The sequence below is a fragment of the Esox lucius genome, chromosome 20 (assembly GCF_011004845.1).
Source record: "Esox lucius isolate fEsoLuc1 chromosome 20, fEsoLuc1.pri, whole genome shotgun sequence".
Taxonomy (NCBI): Eukaryota; Metazoa; Chordata; class Actinopteri; order Esociformes; family Esocidae; genus Esox; species Esox lucius.
Genome location: NC_047588.1, coordinates 5,635,220 through 5,654,917, shown reverse-complemented (window position 1 = coordinate 5,654,917; position 19,698 = coordinate 5,635,220). Strand labels below are relative to the sequence as shown.

At 41.1% G+C, this 19,698-nt stretch overlaps 1 protein-coding gene, 1 long non-coding RNA gene and 4 other non-coding genes across 6 annotated transcripts; 5 read left to right on the top strand and 1 right to left on the bottom strand.

Annotated features, from left to right (window-relative positions):
- Positions 1-1,752: 1,752 nt before the first annotated feature.
- LOC105009993 lies at positions 1,753-3,715 on the top strand. The gene is made up of 5 exons (XR_003777578.1): positions 1,753-2,035; positions 2,277-2,490; positions 3,107-3,165; positions 3,502-3,545; positions 3,628-3,715. It is a non-coding gene; the product is annotated as an uncharacterized LOC105009993 (long non-coding RNA).
- Positions 3,716-6,558: 2,843 nt separating this feature from the next.
- LOC109615410 lies at positions 6,559-9,128 on the bottom strand. The gene is made up of 8 exons (XM_020044637.2): positions 9,076-9,128; positions 8,747-8,981; positions 8,391-8,508; positions 8,217-8,302; positions 7,961-8,078; positions 7,526-7,630; positions 7,204-7,389; positions 6,559-6,800 (listed from the first exon to the last, which is right to left on the bottom strand). Exons 2-8 carry the CDS (start codon positions 8,798-8,800, stop codon positions 6,559-6,561), a joined length of 909 nt encoding a protein of 302 aa, XP_019900196.1. The 5' UTR covers positions 8,801-8,981; positions 9,076-9,128.
- A 6,573-nt stretch (positions 9,129-15,701) lies between these two features.
- On the top strand, positions 15,702-15,773 carry trnah-gug. Its single transcript has one exon. It is a non-coding gene; the product is annotated as a tRNA-His (tRNA).
- A 273-nt stretch (positions 15,774-16,046) lies between these two features.
- On the top strand, positions 16,047-16,120 carry trnar-acg. Its single transcript has one exon. It is a non-coding gene; the product is annotated as a tRNA-Arg (tRNA).
- Positions 16,121-18,239: 2,119 nt separating this feature from the next.
- On the top strand, positions 18,240-18,311 carry trnah-gug. The gene has a single exon. It is a non-coding gene; the product is annotated as a tRNA-His (tRNA).
- Positions 18,312-18,584: 273 nt separating this feature from the next.
- On the top strand, positions 18,585-18,657 carry trnar-acg. The gene has a single exon. It is a non-coding gene; the product is annotated as a tRNA-Arg (tRNA).
- The last annotated feature ends 1,041 nt before the right edge of the window (positions 18,658-19,698 follow it).

Below are 19,698 nucleotides of genomic sequence, written 5' to 3'. Positions count from 1 at the left end.
GTAGGATGAGGTGGGGTCAGTAATGTTTCTGAAGTGTAGGCAGGGACGGCCTGGGACTAAACGGCCCTGGACTTTGACTAGGCCCGGCCCAAAGCAATCGGCGCGTGGAAACTCAACAACAACAATAACGCCTGCCGCCTGGCATGAGTGTCACAAGACTTTAATTGTGGCTCAAGATATTATACCATCCAAATTATAGCAATAGCACTGATGTTGACTAGATGTTGTGTTAAAAGCATATTATTCTAGATTATTGCTGTCTTAAAATGAATTTTTTACTTAATCTTAATTAATTTATGCAGTAATTAATCTTACTGCACAAATAATACCACATCTAAATTAAAATACACCATTACAAATGTAACTTCTGTATTCAAAATCTTCAAAGTTTGTAAGCATTAACTGTAACGTTACCAACATATTTCTTAATATTAGCTACTGCATGTGGCATTTTACAGCTAAAATGTTGAAGTTTAGCTGTTTTAACTACTGTAATCAATAAAAATGTAGCAAGCTGAATATCACTTCCTAACATCCCTAGCAAGTAACTCTCTTTCTCCTCTCATGTTCCATACTTACTTGCCCTGTGTCTGCCTATGGAACCAGCTCATCTTTCTGTCCCTCATCATCAATGGTGGCATGTTGCTGAATAGCTGTCTGGCTCACTTCTTCACTGCTGGGTCTGCTGCTAATATTTAACTGCGAGGTGCTGCTGCTGGCTGTGCAGCTAAATATTTCAGTTAGTTTGTGACATTTAGCGGCTTCAATATCTAAATTCCGAAATTTATTTTTCTCTCGCCTTCTCAGCCCCACCCTTTTCTTTTCGTTTTTTACCCGCGGCTACGTTATGCATATTGTTTGTTTGTTTCTATGCTTCTATCTAACGTCTTAGCTGTTGGTTTCTTCCTCCTCTTCCACTTCTTTTCCTTACTTGGCGGCCACGGCCAGTGCAGCTGGCATCCAACTTAAAGGTGCATTGCTGCCACCTACAGTACTGGAGTGTGAAACAGATTAGTGGGGTGAAAAAACAGGTGATGACTGAGTGTGTGGCGGGTGGTGGACCGGCCCGCCGGCCGTCCTGGAGTACCGGCCGTTCTGTGATTCTCCAGATCACGCAGATGGCCAGTCCGCCCCTGAGTGTAGGATAAGGTAGGTTCAGTAATGTTTCTAAAGTATAGGATAAGGTAGGTTCAGTAATGTTTCTAAAGTATAGGATAAGGTAGGTTCAGTAATGTTTCTGAAGTATAGGATAAGGTAGGGTCAGTAATGTTTTTGCTCAGTTTTTTATTTGTTAGAGCAGCGATGTCATTTGTCCCACTATGCTCCTGTCTGCTTTGTCCTTTACCAGGTTCAGCAGGGTGTAGTCTGCCTTAGGGGAGGGAAGAAGTCAAGGTGGTGTTATCGCATTGGTCAAGAAGGACTGAAGGTGGTTAGGGCCTTTTTATATAGAAGTCTCTGGCCCATTAGTCTCCCTTCATCCAGAGATTGTTGTTTCTGCTTTATATGAATTATAATCCCAGCAATCTGGTGTTTATGTAATTCAAATTTGTTATGCAAAGTTGTGAAGTTTTAATCTGCAAAGCATTTGGGCATTTTCTTTCTATTTGTATGGCGGCAACTGATGTTATTATAAATGCTCCAGTAAATATCTTAAACTGTGTTGCTTGAATATTACCCAGTTTGTTTAGCGTATTTGTAGAATTCTGTCATTTGCAGTTTATCTATAATCCATAAGAAGATTAAGACCTACTGTAGAATCAAGAATGAATGTATATTGTTTTAGCTTCCTAAATAAAAAATATTGAATGTGTTATTCTATCATTAAGTCCGAAAACCTTCCCATGTTTATTGTTATATGCTTTTATATATTTTACGTTGAAAAACTCAAGGCGCTTGATTACTTCCCTTCTGTGTGGGAAATTCACACCACAAAGGCACAAGTGGACAGCCCAGCTCCAGTGTCCCTTTGAGCTGCCGGCAGTGGCACATGGGCTGCTTGAGAAAAGTATCCTCCTTTTTGAACATTTTCTAGAAGGTATGTTATTGTCACATAACAATGTCAATTTATTTTATGACACTATTACAATTCTTATCCTTCTATGTGCAAGTATTTGAACTAAGAGAAATGACTATAGATCAGACCATCTCTTCTGTATGACCAGCATTACCAGCTACACAAGTATTTATCAATCTGATTATTAACCTTTCTATGGTTACTCTAATTTTAAAACACATATTAAATCTGATTTTATCTTTAATTATTTTTATTTACAAAGGATGGGCTCCTGAAAGAGAGGATGTGGAGCAGGGAGAGGAGAGGGCAGGAGAAGAAAGTGAGAAAGAGGGAGAAGTGGATGAAGAGGGAGGACATGAGGAGATCAGGGAAAGCGAAGACATGGAGGTGATGCCGGTAGTTGTAGAGGAAGGACACAGTGAGAGAGCACAAATGGAAGAGGTGGAGGCAGTGAAAGATGAAGTATTAGCAAATAGGTAAGCTCCTAAATATATATTTAATAAATATTTCAAAATTCCAAAAACTTTGACACAGGAAAATTGTTGTGGCATAATTAGGAACTACAGTTTCATACTCAATGCGCAAAAGAAAAAAGACATCCAAAAAGTTATGTTTTGGATTGCGTACGTTTGTGAGCGTTTTCGGACAGCTCACAGTGCAAAAATTACACGGACTAAAGTGTTTCGCTATGTAATACCACAGTATGGTCAAAGTTAGGGGTAAGGTTAGAAAACAAACTGTTAAGGTTTTTAAGGTTAGGGATATGTTTTTTGTTTTTTGGAACTGTCACAGATTGGGGTCTGATTCGGTGGCGTTTATATCCAGTCACCAACCTTGAGCAGAACTCCGTAACAAGACCTCCCTTCATTTATAGTTACAAGCGTGTACTAATGACCCTAGCGCCCATACTAATCTCACCGTACTATTGGACTGAATCCACTAAATTGTGAATTTTCTCACATCAGATTTCCATTAAACCCACACAAGCTCATACAACAATTACAGTATTTATTGTTTGTTTCTGTGTATATTGTGTGAGACTGTGTTCAATAAGACATTTATATCAGCAGTTGTTTTTGCCTTTCTGTACAGGAAGTCAGGCGTCTCCATTGTGGTAACCAAACGGGGAAAGAGTGACAAGAAAGACAAAGGTATAAAAAAAAATTTTTTATTCAAAATTGTTTTGTACTTGCCCATACCATCAGTCTTTGGACATTTTTCCTGTGCAGTCTGTGTCCAAAAGTCGTGTGAGAAAGGTAAAAACCTGAATGAATGAGAGCCTCTTATGCAGTAGGGGGCATATTCCTGACTTGGTTTGTACCCACTTTTCAACTAGAGCTAATGGTCACTGAAAATCATTACAAAGTTGTTCTGAGTGGTCACCTCCATCCTGTATTTAGCTTGGTTATGTTATTGTCTGGGAAGGGAATTAATCATTCATGTAAACAATTCTAAATGTTTATGCTTTTTTTCCCCTACTTCCCAAGGGGTGCAATGAGGTTCAGGTGCATTGGCTCCCATGTCCTTCCTGGTGAGTATTCCAGACTGGAATAGTATACTTTCCTGAATTATTATAAATGTACTAGCTAATTTTCACCTTTTGTATGTTTCAGCAAGAAGGCATGGCCCCCCCTCTTGGGAGCCTCAGGAGCACATCCCAATAACCCTTGGACAGTAACCTAAAGAGATTAAAATAAAAAAAGGTGGAATTTGTACAGTTCTTTTCAAAAGTTCCCAATTCATTCTGTAAATAAAGTTAATTTGAGTATGACATATAGGAAAGGTCAATAGCAAAATATTGTAATGTTTAATAAAGAGTATTTAATTCTATTCCTTTGTCTGACCAGGAAGTCTGTTGCTGTTTTTTTTAAATATGAACATCTGGGTTAAGGGAAGGAGAATTCAAGTGATATAACTCATTTTCAATTAATTATTACTGGTTATATGTCTCAGCACAACGTATTTTGAGAACCTGGAAATCATTTAGCTAACCCAACAAATCCAGATCATACACATTGAATTATTAAAGAGTTTAAATAAGCAGTTGGTAGGGCTTGGATGTATTTTGTAAGAGACCAGTTCATACATTAGTAACACATTTTTTGGGGGATAAGACAATGCACACATCAGGTGTAGCCAGTTACAGGTCTTCCCCAAAGATAATTGGAAAATCATAGACTGTGTGGCTGAGAGATGAAGAGTGTATACCAGGGCTGCCCAACCCTATTCCTGGAGATCTACTGTGCTTTTGGTTTTCTCTCCAACTCTAATTTAGCATACCTGATTCTAATAATTAGCTGGATGAAAAGCAATACCGGGTTAGTAACAAATGGGGTTGAAGAGAAATCCTACAGGACAGTAGATCTCCAGGAACAGGGTTGAGCAGCCCTGGTGTATGCAATGGCCACTAAGATGCGCAACCACTTTATATGAAACCAGGTGAAACCTGATGGTAGTAGTTAAAATGTGATAGTGTCTTTCACTGGCAAACATGTAGGGGCCCCTTGATGCCAGTTCATATAACAGGATGAATTAATCATATGCACCACTTTCTAGGCAGAATTGTATCAATCTGGCAATGTGTATTTTTATAGTTGAATATGGTGTTCACTGCTAACCACAAAACCCAAACTAAAGCCATTTAAATTTATATTTGTTAATTTAGTTTGACTTTCTGGTGCCTAAGACTTATTCATTGCACTGTAGTTCCCTACTCGTTTAGATTTTGAATGAAACCACTATGTTAAATCTCAGAAATATTTAGTGGTCCTGATAATTTCAGTAAAATAAGTTCTAATTGCATCGAAAGGAGCCAGTTGAGGTGGTTCAGGCATCTGGTAAGGATGCCCCCAGGACGTCTCCCTAGGGAGGTGTTCCAGGCACGTCCAGCTGGGAGGAGACCTCTGGGTAGGCCCAGGACTAGGTGGAAAGATTATATTTCGACAGTGGCCTGGGAACGCCTCGGGATCCCCCAGTCAGAGCTGGCAAATGTGGTTCGGGAAAGGGAAGTTTGGGGTCCCCTGCTGGAGCTGCTGCACCGTGACCCGATACTGGATAAGCGGATGAAGATGAGATGAGATCAAGTTCTAATTGTGTTTTTGCTACTGTGTTTGGTTGTGATGTCACTTCCTGAAGGAACTACTATTCCCAATGTAGTGTTAAATGATTTAATATTGCTGCTATGGGCAAAGGCAGCAATTTTTTCTGTAAGTTGATCTTTGTGATGACCGTGAGTTCTATATGAATTTCCATCCCCCTCACACGCTCAGGTGCTCTGGTACGCCCCCTTTGCATTTTTTTTACAGCAACCATGCTATTCTTTTTCATTTTTAAATGTGATACAGCTTTGAAAATCGGCATACGGGCTGATATTGGTGATCTTTTAAAATAATATTAGAACCAGTGTTGTAGCTAAAAAACAAATAGCCTAAATCTATGCTCACCACATAGTGAACTACTTGTGTTAATTTTGAGATGAACTGCTGTATCTTACCTGTAAGGAATGTTTAGTGGTCCATATCCTTTAGTAAAAATGTCTAATTGTGTTTATGCCACTGAATAGTTTGGTTTTGATTTCTATTCCTCAAAGAACTACAACTCCTAGCGTAATGTTGCATATTGTAATATTGCCGCTAGCGACAAGGCAGCCATTTTTGTAGTTTCTTTCTCTTTCGGATATTATATTGTTACCTCTGTCCTAACTTCTATGAAAAAGTATTAACTTTGTAAATAACGTATGCACCTAAGGTAAATATACAAATACTGATCAGGATTTTTGTAAAAGATTAATGAAATGCCCCGAAGTACATAAACAATTACTTGACCCCAACATGTTGGTAGATATTGCCTGTGAAGACCTATTTCCAGATTACTCATAGCTTGCATACAAATGTTGGTGCATTGAAACATTTAACACGCAACAAATGTTAAAAATAATATTTATTAAAGATTGATGAAAACATGCACCCTATTATCCCAGAAGATAAAAATATGAAGCCTATTTTACAGGAAAATATTTAGTAATTTTACTATAAAGTTGGATTTCAATTTATGTAATATAGACATGGCAGTTATCCAGAGCTACTTACATTTTCATACTTTTATAACAATTATTTACACAAGTACAACTACTAATAGCAATAATGTAACTAAACAACAAAAACCTGATAAATACAATATAACAATAACAAAAAAACAGAATAGTATATCCCTACAGTATTTTCCATTCTTAATGACATTGTTTGTCTAATGCTCTTTGACCGCATTGTGAGTATTAACAAACAGTATATTATATAAAAATAATACAACATTACTAAATTTAATTTGCAATAATTTCTTATCCAATGTTTTTTAACTGAAGGAACTGGCCATGGTATGAAAACACAGTGAAAGTCGCACAAACCTGTCTGCATCTGATTAATCACCTAAAGGTCCCTTCCTTGAGGATATGATTGCTCAACATTTGGCAAAGTCATTGAGGCACCAAACTACACACTAACTGTGTCTTTTTGTCCAAAAAGCTTTAATGCTCCCTAAACAAGGCATTAATCATCATCACCCTCATCATTATCATCATCTTCATCATCATCACAGCTGGTCTCGTGGTGCCAGTCCATTCCTTCATCCATTTCCCCTTCCTCCTCTTTCACCAGCCAAGGACTTTGACCAAGAATGGCTTTGTAAGAGCTGGCTACAGTCTGTTGTTTTAGTCCGAGTTCCTGCAGTCTTCTCTTGAGCAGACAGATAAGGCCTTGGGACCCAGCCGACGAGAGTCCATTTGGACTTCCTTCAAAAATTCAAAGATTTTACACAGAAAGAGTAATGAAATTACAGATGCTGCATTTAGTGTCTTTGCTGAAATATTCAGCCATATGACAAATTCACACAATATAAACATATATAACATATGAGATTCAAACATCCTTCCTGTCTGTGTGGTAGCCATCAGTGACTGGACTGTTTTCACTGAGTCTTTGAGGTAAAGACATCTGCATCATCTCCTTCACAAGAATGTCCTTTTCTTCAGCCAGTCGGGAGACTAGCATTTCTTTGGTCAAAAAGCTTCTTTTTGGTGAGAATGTCAACAATGTCTGTAAAGGATGGAAAATACTTCTCATTACATATAAAATGTGCCTAAAATGATACATTGGAAATGCATCATACAAGTTTCATGTTGGTACTGTACCTACCTGTGTTCTGTTCTTGCCATGGCCAGATCATGCTCTCTGTAGTACTCTTTGCAAGATTCTGAACAACTGCAGTTGCGTCAACAGCATTATGATGGGGCACTTCATTATACCTAGGGATGGTATCTAGAAGCCTTTTTTTTTGCTTTGCAATCTTCTGAGTGATCTTCTGGCGCCTTTTGTTACGATCTGAAATAGAAATTCAATTTTCGGACAATGAAACAGCTTTGCAATGCCCAAAACATAAAATAAAATTATGCTTTCAAAATTATAGAACATTTACAAGTGGTGGTTCTCTAGTGAACTATGTTTACACTTTCCATACCATTCTGTCTGTAGAGGTAATGCTTCTTGTGGCGAATGCTCACAAAGAGCTCTTCTATGGAGATCTGCAAACCATGAACATCACCTGTACTGGCTGAAGTACTTCCTAAATGAGAATGTTGGAACTCTGTTAATTGCAGACAGTACAGATTTTATGTCTCCAGGCATAACTTGTAGGACAGCAACAAACTCTGGGTAGTGAAAGTTGACACCTGAGGTTGCTGTCTGGACACAGATTATCATTAAATGTGTTTTATGCTTTTTTATCACTGCAGTCAATTACATTGGAAGAGACATTTGAACAATAATGTCTAATCAGCCTGTTGAAATAGTACTTACATAATAAACACAAAATAATTATCTTCAGCAATACGTATTACAAACAAATAACTCATAACATTTATATATACAAAACAATTGTAAAATATGTCCTTACCACTACTGGCCCACTGGTTGACATCTAAAACCCACTGTTCCAGCATGTCATCAGAGCAACAAAATTGGTCCTGCATCTTTTTCAGGCTCTCAGTTACCTCCAAGGCCTTTTCTACTGTCTATAAAAACCAAACAAGGAAAATGTCAAAGACAGTGAAAATGTTTAGTATATTTTCAAGAATGCATTCAATTACTTTTTAAAGAATTACACCTAGTAATACAAATGTCTTTGGTTAAAGAAAATTACATCAACACACCTTTTTGAATCTGGAACACAAGGAGATGTGGAGGCTGTCCTTTTTTCGTTCATTCCACCCCATGGCAGTTAGCATGTCAGTTCTAACTGTAAAGGACAAATTCATATTTAAAATATAAAACTGTAACAAATGCAACAAACATAGTAAGGCTAGGGTGTAAAGAATTTTACAAACCTGACTTGGCCATGTACTTAGTGGTCAGGGCACATCTGGACAGGAACCTGTTCACCTGCTCAACTTCTTCTCCAAGAGTAGTGCCTGCACCCGCCTGGTTCCTTGCACTCCACAGAATCTGCAGGAATGAGTGGAGTTGCCAGGTGATCAAACGCTGATGCATATTCCACGTCCACTCATTGCTCATAGAGGATGGATCATGGCAGTTCAAATACAATTGAAAACATGCCAATAACTCCTTCATGGAAGTAATGGCCTGGGTCACTTCAGACTATTGTGTCATTGTCATTTTCAGAAAATCATTGCTGCCTATATGTAATGTCTTGACATTCCTAATCAAAAAGTGAAAGCTTTACCTTGCATTTCGTGTTGTGGGCTTTTGCATGCATCACAGATAAACAATGTTTCATTGTTTTTCGAAGAGGTTGAATGTTTTTCGAAGAGGTTGAAGATGGTTCAGGACATCGGCCACTTTGTCAAAGTACGGCAAGTACCGACAGGTTACGTCCATGGCCAAAAATGTTGCACCCTGGAACACTTTTTGGAGAAACATTGGGTAGTGAAAGATTTCTCCCCGATACATATTCAGACCTAGAAGGAGTAAAGAAATTAATAACTGAATGCTCAGTAAGCAGATTTAGAGCATCTATTTTTTTCCTATCAATCAATTCAGAGAAAAACACACCTTTGAGAAGGAATCCGTATCTACAAACAGCAATTTCCACACCTTCTTCATCCAATTTGTTGGCCTTTCTGGAAGTCTCTCTAGCTGCTGTCCAATGGGACTGCCCACACATAGCTTTTCCAGAAGTGAACCAAAATAAATAGTTACAATTTATTGTCTAGACAACCCTGGAGCAGTTGTCTTCATTGCCTCAAACGAATGAAACAGGTCTTGATGGAACAAAGTCTGTGCTTGCATGGTGGCTGGCCAGTACCCACTCCTTACAAAGTCATTGACTTCTGGAGCCCAATGCTTATTGCAAAGATTGCATGTCAGCACAGGAACATTCAGATCAAACCGGCCTGAGAGCAGATAAAATACATAAAATACATAAAAGAAACTCTAGTATTGTCTAGTATCAATAAATCAAATGCATTCCTACCATTTATGCAAACAAGTATGATCGACCTCCCAGCAGAGACTGCAACATCAACAGGGTCACAGGAGCACATCCTTGGAGGAAAGGAAGTTGGCAGCAAACACACTACAGGGACAAATCCGAATCAGGATGTCACTTAGGGAAATCTTGGCATTGTCCATCCATCCATCTTCTTCCGCTTATCCGGGGCCGGGTCGCGGGGGCAGCAGTCTAAGCAGGGATGCCCAGACTTCCCTCTCCCCAGACACTTCCTCTAGCTCTTCCGGGGGGACACCGAGGCGTTCCCAGGCCAGCCGGGAGACATAGTCCCTCCAGCGTGTCCTAGGTCTTCCCCGGGGTCTCCTCCCGGTGGGACGGGACCGGAACACCTTCCCAGGAAGGCGTTCCGGAGGCATCCGAAAAAGATGCCCAAGCCACCTCAGCTGACCCCTCTCGATGTGGAGGAGCAGTGGCTCTACTCTGAGCTCCTCCCGGGTGACCGAGCTTCTCACCCTATCTCTAAGGGATCGCCCAGCCACCCTGCGGAGAAAACTCATTTCGGCCGCCTGTATCCGGGATCTTGTCCTTTCGGTCATGACCCAAAGCTCATGACCATAGGTGAGAGTAGGAACGTAGATTGACTGGTAAATCGAGAGCTTCGCCTTGCGGCTCAGCTCTTTCTTCACCACGACAGACCGATACATCGACTGCATTACTGCAGAAGCTGCACCGATCCGTCTGTCAATCTCCCGTTCCATCCTTCCCTCACTCGTGAACAAGACCCCTAGATACTTAAACTCCTCCACTTGAGGCAGGCACTCTCCACCAACCTGAAGTGGGCAAGCCACCCTTTTCCGACTGAGGACCATGGCCTCGGATTTGGAGGTACTGATTTTCATCCCCACCGCTTCACACTCGGCTGCAAACCGTCCCAGTGCATGCTGAAGGTCCTGGTTAGAAGGGGCCAACACGACAACATCATCTGCAAAGAGCAGAGACGAAATCGTGTGGTCCCCAAACCTGACACCCTCCGGCCCCTGGCTGCGCCTAGAAATTCTGTCCATAAAAATTACAAACAGAACCGGTGACAAAGGGCAGCCCTGCCGGAGTCCAACATGCACTGGGAACAAGTCTGACTTACTGCCGGCAATGCGGACCAAGCTCCTGCTTCGGTTGTATAGGGACCTGACAGCCCTTAGCAAAGGACCCAGGACCCCATATTCCCCAAGCACCCTCCACAAGATGCCGCGAGGTACACAGTCGAATGCCTTCTCCAAATCTTGGCATTGTATGTACTTTTATTACAAAATGCAAGACTATGATGACATCTGTTAGAAAATGAAATTTGGCAATCAATTGAGACACCAACCCTGTTCACAGATGCTGTATTTGCCTTCATGGAGGGTGACAGACTCGCCTGGAGCAATGGACTTGTAATATCCATTTAGAATGGTTTGCCTGTTGTGCAGTGCTTGCTGCTTATGCACCGAACGATCACATTCTGCACAGAACCAGTCTAAAGGCATACATTCCCTATAACAGATGACAGCTTCTCCTGAGCCACAGTGGTTACATCATCTTACTGACATTCTCGGCAGCCAAGAAGTGTTCCAGGTTCTGTGGCCTTGGTGGTTGCCAACATTGTTGGACTCCCTTCTGCCTCTTACTCAGTCTTCTGCATCGAGGTTCTCAGAGTCCCGCAAGATATCCTGAAGCCTCTGCATAGTCAAATCTTCAAAGAGAGAAAGATGTATACAATAGCAAAATAAAACAAAACTACAAATCAATACATTTCAATATTTTTTTACAAGCTCTCCGTTTTCAGTTGGATGGACAGTAGATCATAAAAATTGTTTAGGAGACTGTGCAGCAAGTTATGAGGGGTTCTTTTCAAGTTTTTTTCTTACCAGCATCTTGATAGGTGGTAGAGATTGAGGAAGAAGAGGTTGACATCGAGGAACAGGAACTTGGAGTAGGAAAACCTTTTTTGGTGGTTATATAGCATATTATGAGGGATGCAACGAGACACCTACAGTGGGGAGAACAAGTATTTGATACACTGCTAATTTTGCAGGTTTTTCTACTTACAAAGCATGTAGAGGTCTGCAAACTGGTCAACTCCAGGAAATGTATGATCTCTCTAATTGCAAACAAAGGTTTCTATACCAAATATTAAGTTCTGCTTTTCTGATGTATCAAATACTTATGTCATGCAAATAAATGCAAATTAATCAATCATACAATGTGATTTTCTGGATTTTTGTTTTAGATTCTGTCACTCACCATTGAAGAGTACCTAGGATAAAAATGTCAGACTACTACATGCTTTGTAAGTGGTAAAACCTGCAAAATCGGCAGTGTATCAAATATTTGTTTGTACATTTCAAATAAGGGATCAGTCAATATGATTAATCTATAACATTAGATTAACATGATGGAAACTAACCAGCAGTAACCACTCCGTTTAGTGGTGGTCACACGCTGCCCATCCTGGTCCCTCTTCCACCAGTTGACTCTGGGGCTTTCATGACGTCTCTTTTGTGACATCAATTGGCCTCTTTCCTGTGACTCACGCTTCTCATGGGATTAGAACATGCAATGTGATGAAAGATACAGTAGGAAAATAATGGGAATTAAGTGGCTGGAGTGAAATGAATCACATATGGCTACATAACACAAAATAAACTTGTTGACCTGTATCTCTTCAAGGAATGCCTATCCAAGCAGAACAGCCACCTCTTGTGCGGTCTTTTGACTTTCCCCAGACATTCTAGTTAGAGAAAAAGTGTGTGTTATTGATACAAATCCAAAATAGAGTAGCTGGGATGCAAATAAAACAGATATATACCCTGTTGATCTGCGATCTATATATGAATATATACACACAGATTTATATCGAGCTCTGTCATAGTAAAAGAGAAAGCTTGTTTTACCTCAGGCAATTTAACTCACAGTAAAAAAGCTAAGGGACGGTGACTGTTTAAAAACGTGTGTGAAGATGACAAACAAATCTTAATTGTAATTATAAACTGAATGCTTTGAATCCTGTTGATTGTTTTGCTGATTGTATGACAACTGGTATGACATCACAAAACTTTTTATTGTTGGTAAATGGTTTATAAGAGCATTATAGCATCTTGGGGGTTAATGATATACTGCCAATATAAAACACTGTCCAGGTATTCTGCGATGGGTGTATATTAAGTATATTGCTTAAAAAGCCTAAAAAAGCCTATACATCTTAGGTTATATTCTTACTGTGGCATTTTAGCCTTTATCTCTACTAAATCTTAATCAATTGATTTAATCTATATTGATGAACAAGCTTGCTGAACTGTAGTGAGAAGTTAAAATGTGAATAAATTAGAATGTGAATAAGTACTATATTGGTAAAAGCAGGGCTTTATTGGGAACAATGGAAAATGTATAACAAAATCATTGGGAGATTAAGCACAATATAATAATCAAATCAAGGTCTGGGTAATCTACTAATAATACATTTTCTCGCATATGTCACTGAATTTAGAAAATGTAGCATGTACTTGCAAACTAGCTAGCAGCATTCGCTAACTAGAGAACCGCTTAGCAATTTAACTAAAAAAGAAAATACTGTAACGATAAATATTGAACAATTCCCCAGGATAAATTTTCATCTATAAACAAGTATCAAAATACTTACATATAAATTAACAGAAAGCAACAATATTGTTCGAAATGAAAGTTTAACCTTAACATTTGAAGTTCATTCAAGAAAAAAACGAATCGTCTTTTAAACGAATCGTCAATCTTCGGGAAATCCGAGCCTCGATGACGTTCTTTCAAGAAAATAACTAAATCTTTGGCTTTTACACGAATCATCGATCTTCGGGAAATTCGAGCTTCGATGATGGTGACGTCAAATAGGTTTAAGTTGGTTCGTGTCAATGAAACAAATGTATTCCCCATAATTATTAATGGGAGGAGATCGCGTCTCAACTGCAAGCAAAAAAGGATTTTGGCATAGCAAGAAATTGTGAAGTGTGAACCCGTGTTATATGTACACAAAAGGAAGAGAGTGGGTTGTACATACATTCAGGGTGGCTCTACCCTATGTAGAAATCATTCATTCTGTCATTCAAAATGACCAGAAGACGCAAAACATCCACCAGACCTCTCCAAAGAATGTCCTGGCAACTGAGGTAAAGTTGGCTTTATGTTCAGAGATTCAACAGATTTTCAATAGACATTGAACAGAGATTTAAGAGAGTGGGTTGCAATGTTCACATATGACAAAGGGGACGATAATATCATTTAGGGTCGCAAACTTGGAGTGTATTTGCTTTGGACTGACTTTAAGACCGATCACCACCTTGAATTGTTCAGTATTAAATTAGATAGACACTTTGGAAAAGGACGGGAGGGAATGGTACTTTTGAGTGTGGTCGTTTTAAGTCCAATTGATGGCTGAATCGCATTATTCCAGTCACGTGTGTTTCACAGATTTGAAGCGTTCATAAAAGATTGTGTTTCGATGTCTCGCCATGGCCAGGGTGCAACGTCTACTCACAGGCGCAATCCCACCACTGGACGGCACGGGGGCTTTGACCTGCTTCGTTTCCGACCTGGGCCGGTGCACCCCTCCTTAGACGACCTGGTGAGCCCGGGCTCCCCCAGGCAAACCATATCGATACCGAACTTAGTAGGGACGCCCGTTCGACATAGCACGCAGCAGCCTAGAACTCCACAGCTCAGTCGATCCGCCAACCTCAGCCTCCCGGACACTTGGATTACAGGCACGCGCCACCGGGCCCGGCGAGGAACGCAGCAGCACGTTCGTTGAAAACAAGAGGAGTAGTAACATCATTCAAAAAGAAAGGTCGGACATACTGCTGCAAAGTCGCGGGGAAACTCTAAACCCCTTTTCCACACGCAGTCTTCAAGTGATCCATTACGTTTCATCGATTCAGGAAGTCAGTGCAGAAAATCTCTGATGGTCACTTATATTCTTTGAATGACAACACGAGTCTGACTTTTTACCTGGAGCGAGATAACAGAGGCGTCATGCATTTATGCTAGAACATGTTTCCAAAGAATACGCAACAGCAAAAGGGACCGGGCTGAAGCAGACAATGATATTGCAGGGTTTCATTTAAAATAGTTGTTAGCCGTTACAGAAATGTCTGCAGCAACTGTAACGTTGATAACGTTCATACAGTGCAGTCCTTCAAACATAACACTTTAAATGTTTTAAAACATTCAGTAAACTTCAAGATTGTATGGTGCTCAAACTGACAGTTCTTGGCAGAAAACAAAGGAGCGCTCTGGGTGAGAGAGGCGCACACCTTGTTGTTGTGCTACTTGTTTTACGAGAGACATTTCTTGATTTGAGCGTATTATTAATTTGAGAATCCAAATGTATCACATAGAGTTACTAATTTAGCGGAAAATATACAGCTTTGTGAGGGAAATGGCCAGTGTGAAAAAAAATCACAATTGATTAGATTTGGATTAACGCTGGCGTAATAATGCCATGACGGATTCGTTTAAGGGGTGAGGGAAACGAGGTACCAGATTATTTTATGCTGTTGCAGATTTTATGCACATATCGAAATGAAAGCGCATCGGCCGAACGTGGAATGCAACAGCACTCCTTTTTCACAAATGACCAAGGGGACGATAATATAATTTAGGTTCGCAAACTTGGAACTGTTTATATCCCGAACGAATGTGTTAATTCACTTTATATATGCACGGTTAACAATTCTTGTATTCAAAATCAATCTCCAGACCTGTGTCTCTATTATTTTGCAACCATGGTGACAAAAACAAATGTGAGCCACAACCGCACAATACAAAAACTACAACCTCGTAAATGAGTTTCATGTATAGAGCATCAACTAATGCTATACGTAAATAATACATTCACATACGATAGCGACAGGTGACAGGCTCTATTTTACCTAGGAAGACTACATAGGTGTACTTATTTAGAATAAAAAACAAACGAAACAAAAAAACACTTGCCTCAGCTGTGAATGCTATGCCTATTTTAAGATGCACTTTATTACCTCATGGATACAGACTGTAGGATGTCTCAACTTTGTGATTAATGCTGGAGTGGCAATTGCTTTAAACAATTCTTATCATTAACTAAACCAAACAGACATATTCGCCAAGGAATGGCGAGACTTTTCGTTTGGTTGTAATGAACCGTTGCCAGTCATTGCTCATCACGCACCCGGGGTAACACGCCGTGATCGTATAGTGGTTAGTACTCTGCGTTGTGGCCGCAGCAACCCCGGTTCGAATCCGGGTCACGGCAACCTTTTCAAGTGCCAAATTGCATTCATTTTGATAATAATGATGATGTAGCCCATGGGATATCTTTGGCAAAATGATTGTGCGCCCGGGTGGCTGTACAATTGTAAAGCCTCGCCAACAGTCAGCTGTGTTGATATGAAAGCACATGTTGACATACACTCTCCATGCATCCCTCAATCCTACACGGTCCCATATCGAGAGCATCGTAAAGGAGCTTCGCATCAGTCCGCAATTCATCAGTCCGCAGCTGGTGTGCGTCAAGCAGGCACCATGAGGGCCAGTGGCGCAATGGATAACGCGTCTGACTACGGATCAGAAGACTTCTAGGTTCGACTCCTGGCTGGCTCGTGACTTGCTTTAGTTCATATAAATATGCTGCTCCCTCGGTGGGTTTTAACTACGTGGTCTGTTGGCAGGAAAGTTCACGTTCAGCAGTAGGCAAGTAGCCCTTTATAAACAGGACGCACAGTTCAGAAAGCACCCATGCACTTTTGAAAATGTGCAATTTCATTCCAAAGAGAAGCTAGAAGCGCCTACTTACACGGCAAGTGTATTTGCTTTGGACTGACTTTAAGACCGATCACCACCTTGAATTGTTCAGTATTAAATTAGATAGACACTTTGGAAAAGGACGGGAGGGAATGGTACTTTTGAGTGTGGTCGTTTTAAGTCCAATTGATGGCTGAATCGCATTATTCCAGTCACGTGTGTTTCACAGATTTGAAGCGTTCATAAAAGATTGTGTTTCGATGTCTCGCCATGGCCAGGGTGCAACGTCTACTCACAGGCGCAATCCCACCACTGGACGGCACGGGGGCTTTGACCTGCTTCGTTTCCGACCTGGGCCGGTGCACCCCTCCTTAGACGACCTGGTGAGCCCGGGCTCCCCCAGGCAAACCATATCGATACCGAACTTAGTAGGGACGCCCGTTCGACATAGCACGCAGCAGCCTAGAACTCCACAGCTCAGTCGATCCGCCAACCTCAGCCTCCCGGACACTTGGATTACAGGCACGCGCCACCGGGCCCGGCGAGGAACGCAGCAGCACGTTCGTTGAAAACAAGAGGAGTAGTAACATCATTCAAAAAGAAAGGTCGGACATACTGCTGCAAAGTCGCGGGGAAACTCTAAACCCCTTTTCCACACGCAGTCTTCAAGTGATCCATTACGTTTCATCGATTCAGGAAGTCAGTGCAGAAAATCTCCGATGGTCACTTATATTCTTTGAATGACAACACGAGTCTGACTTTTTACCTGGAGCGAGATAACAGAGGCGTCATGCATTTATGCTAGAACATGTTTCCAAAGAATACGCAACAGCAAAAGGGACCGGGCTGAAGCAGACAATGATATTGCAGGGTTTCATTTAAAATAGTTGTTAGCCGTTACAGAAATGTCTGCAGCAACTGTAACGTTGATAACGTTCATACAGTGCAGTCCTTCAAACATAACACTTTAAATGTTTTAAAACATTCAGTAAACTTCTAGATTGTATGGTGCTCAAACTGACAGTTCTTGGCAGAAAACAAAGGAGCGCTCTGGGTGAGAGAGGCGCACACCTTGTTGTTGTGCTACTTGTTTTACGAGAGACATTTCTTGATTTGAGCGTATTATTAATTTGAGAATCCAAATGTATCACATAGAGTTACTAATTTAGCGGAAAATATACAGCTTTGTGAGGGAAATGGCCAGTGTGAAAAAAAATCACAATTGATTAGATTTGGATTAACGCTGGCGTAATAATGCCATGACGGATTCGTTTAAGGGGTGAGGGAAACGAGGTACCAGATTATTTTATGCTGTTGCAGATTTTATGCACATATCGAAATGAAAGCGCATCGGCCGAACGTGGAATGCAACAGCACTCCTTTTTCACAAATGACCAAGGGGACGATAATATAATTTAGGTTCGCAAACTTGGAACTGTTTATATCCCGAACGAATGTGTTAATTCACTTTATATATGCACGGTTAACAATTCTTGTATTCAAAATCAATCTCCAGACCTGTGTCTCTATTATTTTACAACCATGGTGACAAAAACAAATGTGAGCCACAACCGCACAATACAAAAACTACAACCTCGTAAATGAGTTTCATGTATAGAGCATCAACTAATGCTATACGTAAATAATACATTCACATACGATAGCGACAGGTGACAGACTCTATTTTACCTAGGAAGACTACATAGGTGTACTTATTTAGAATAAAAACAAACGAAACAAAAAAACACTTGCCTCAGCTGTGAATGCTATGCCTATTTTAAGATGCACTTTATTACCTCATGGATACAGACTGTAGGATGTCTCAACTTTGTGATTAATGCTGGAGTGGCAATTGCTTTAAACAATTCTTATCATTAACTAAACCAAACAGACATATTCGCCAAGGAATGGCGAGACTTTTCGTTTGGTTGTAATGAACCGTTGCCAGTCATTGCTCATCACGCACCCGGGGTAACACGCCGTGATCGTATAGTGGTTAGTACTCTGCGTTGTGGCCGCAGCAACCCCGGTTCGAATCCGGGTCACGGCAACCTTTTCAAGTGCCAAATTGCATTCATTTTGATAATAATGATGATGTAGCCCATGGGATATCTTTGGCAAAATGATTGTGCGCCCGGGTGGCTGTACAATTGTAAAGCCTCGCCAACAGTCAGCTGTGTTGATATGAAAGCACATGTTGACATACACTCTCCATGCATCCCTCAATCCTACACGGTCCCATATCGAGAGCATCGTAAAGGAGCTTCGCATCAGTCCGCAATTCATCAGTCCGCAGCTGGTGTGCGTCAAGCAGGCACCATGAGGGCCAGTGGCGCAATGGATAACGCGTCTGACTACGGATCAGAAGACTCTAGGTTCGACTCCTGGCTGGCTCGTGACTTGCTTTAGTTCATATAAATATGCTGCTCCCTCGGTGGGTTTTAACTACGTGGTCTGTTGGCAGGAAAGTTCACGTTCAGCAGTAGGCAAGTAGCCCTTTATAAACAGGACGCACAGTTCAGAAAGCACCCATGCACTTTTGAAAATGTGCAATTTCATTCCAAAGAGAAGCTAGAAGCGCCTACTTACACGGCAAGTGTATTTGCTTTGGACTGACTTTAAGACCGATCACCACCTTGAATTGTTCAGTATTAAATTAGATAGACACTTTGGAAAAGGACGGGAGGGAATGGTACTTTTGAGTGTGGTCGTTTTAAGTCCAATTGATGGCTGAATCGCATTATTCCAGTCACGTGTGTTTCACAGATTTGAAGCGTTCATAAAAGATTGTGTTTCGATGTCTCGCCATGGCCAGGGTGCAACGTCTACTCACAGGCGCAATCCCACCACTGGACGGCACGGGGGCTTTGACCTGCTTCGTTTCCGACCTGGGCCGGTGCACCCCTCCTTAGACGACCTGGTGAGCCCGGGCTCCCCCAGGCAAACCATATCGATACCGAACTTAGTAGGGACGCCCGTTCGACATAGCACGCAGCAGCCTAGAACTCCACAGCTCAGTCGATCCGCCAACCTCAGCCTCCCGGACACTTGGATTACAGGCACGCGCCACCGGGCCCGGCGAGGAACGCAGCAGCACGTTCGTTGAAAACAAGAGGAGTAGTAACATCATTCAAAAAGAAAGGTCGGACATACTGCTGCAAAGTCGCGGGGAAACTCTAAACCCCTTTTCCACACGCAGTCTTCAAGTGATCCATTACGTTTCATCGATTCAGGAAGTCAGTGCAGAAAATCTCTGATGGTCACTTATATTCTTTGAATGACAACACGAGTCTGACTTTTTACCTGGAGCGAGATAACAGAGGCGTCATGCATTTATGCTAGAACATGTTTCCAAAGAATACGCAACAGCAAAAGGGACCGGGCTGAAGCAGACAATGATATTGCAGGGTTTCATTTAAAATAGTTGTTAGCCGTTA

Excerpts from the sequence above, each read along its gene's own strand:
- LOC109615410 (XM_020044637.2), bottom strand. The coding sequence starts at position 8,800 with ATGAAACATTGTTTATCTGTGATGCATGCAAAAGCCCACAACACGAAA. Across the intron at positions 8,303-8,390 it reads TAAGTACATGGCCAAGTCAG|TTAGAACTGACATGCTAACT; the intron begins GTTTGTAAAATT and ends TGTCCTTTACAG. Across the intron at positions 7,631-7,960 it reads CAACCAGTGGGCCAGTAGTG|GAAGTACTTCAGCCAGTACA; the intron begins GTAAGGACATAT and ends ATTCTCATTTAG.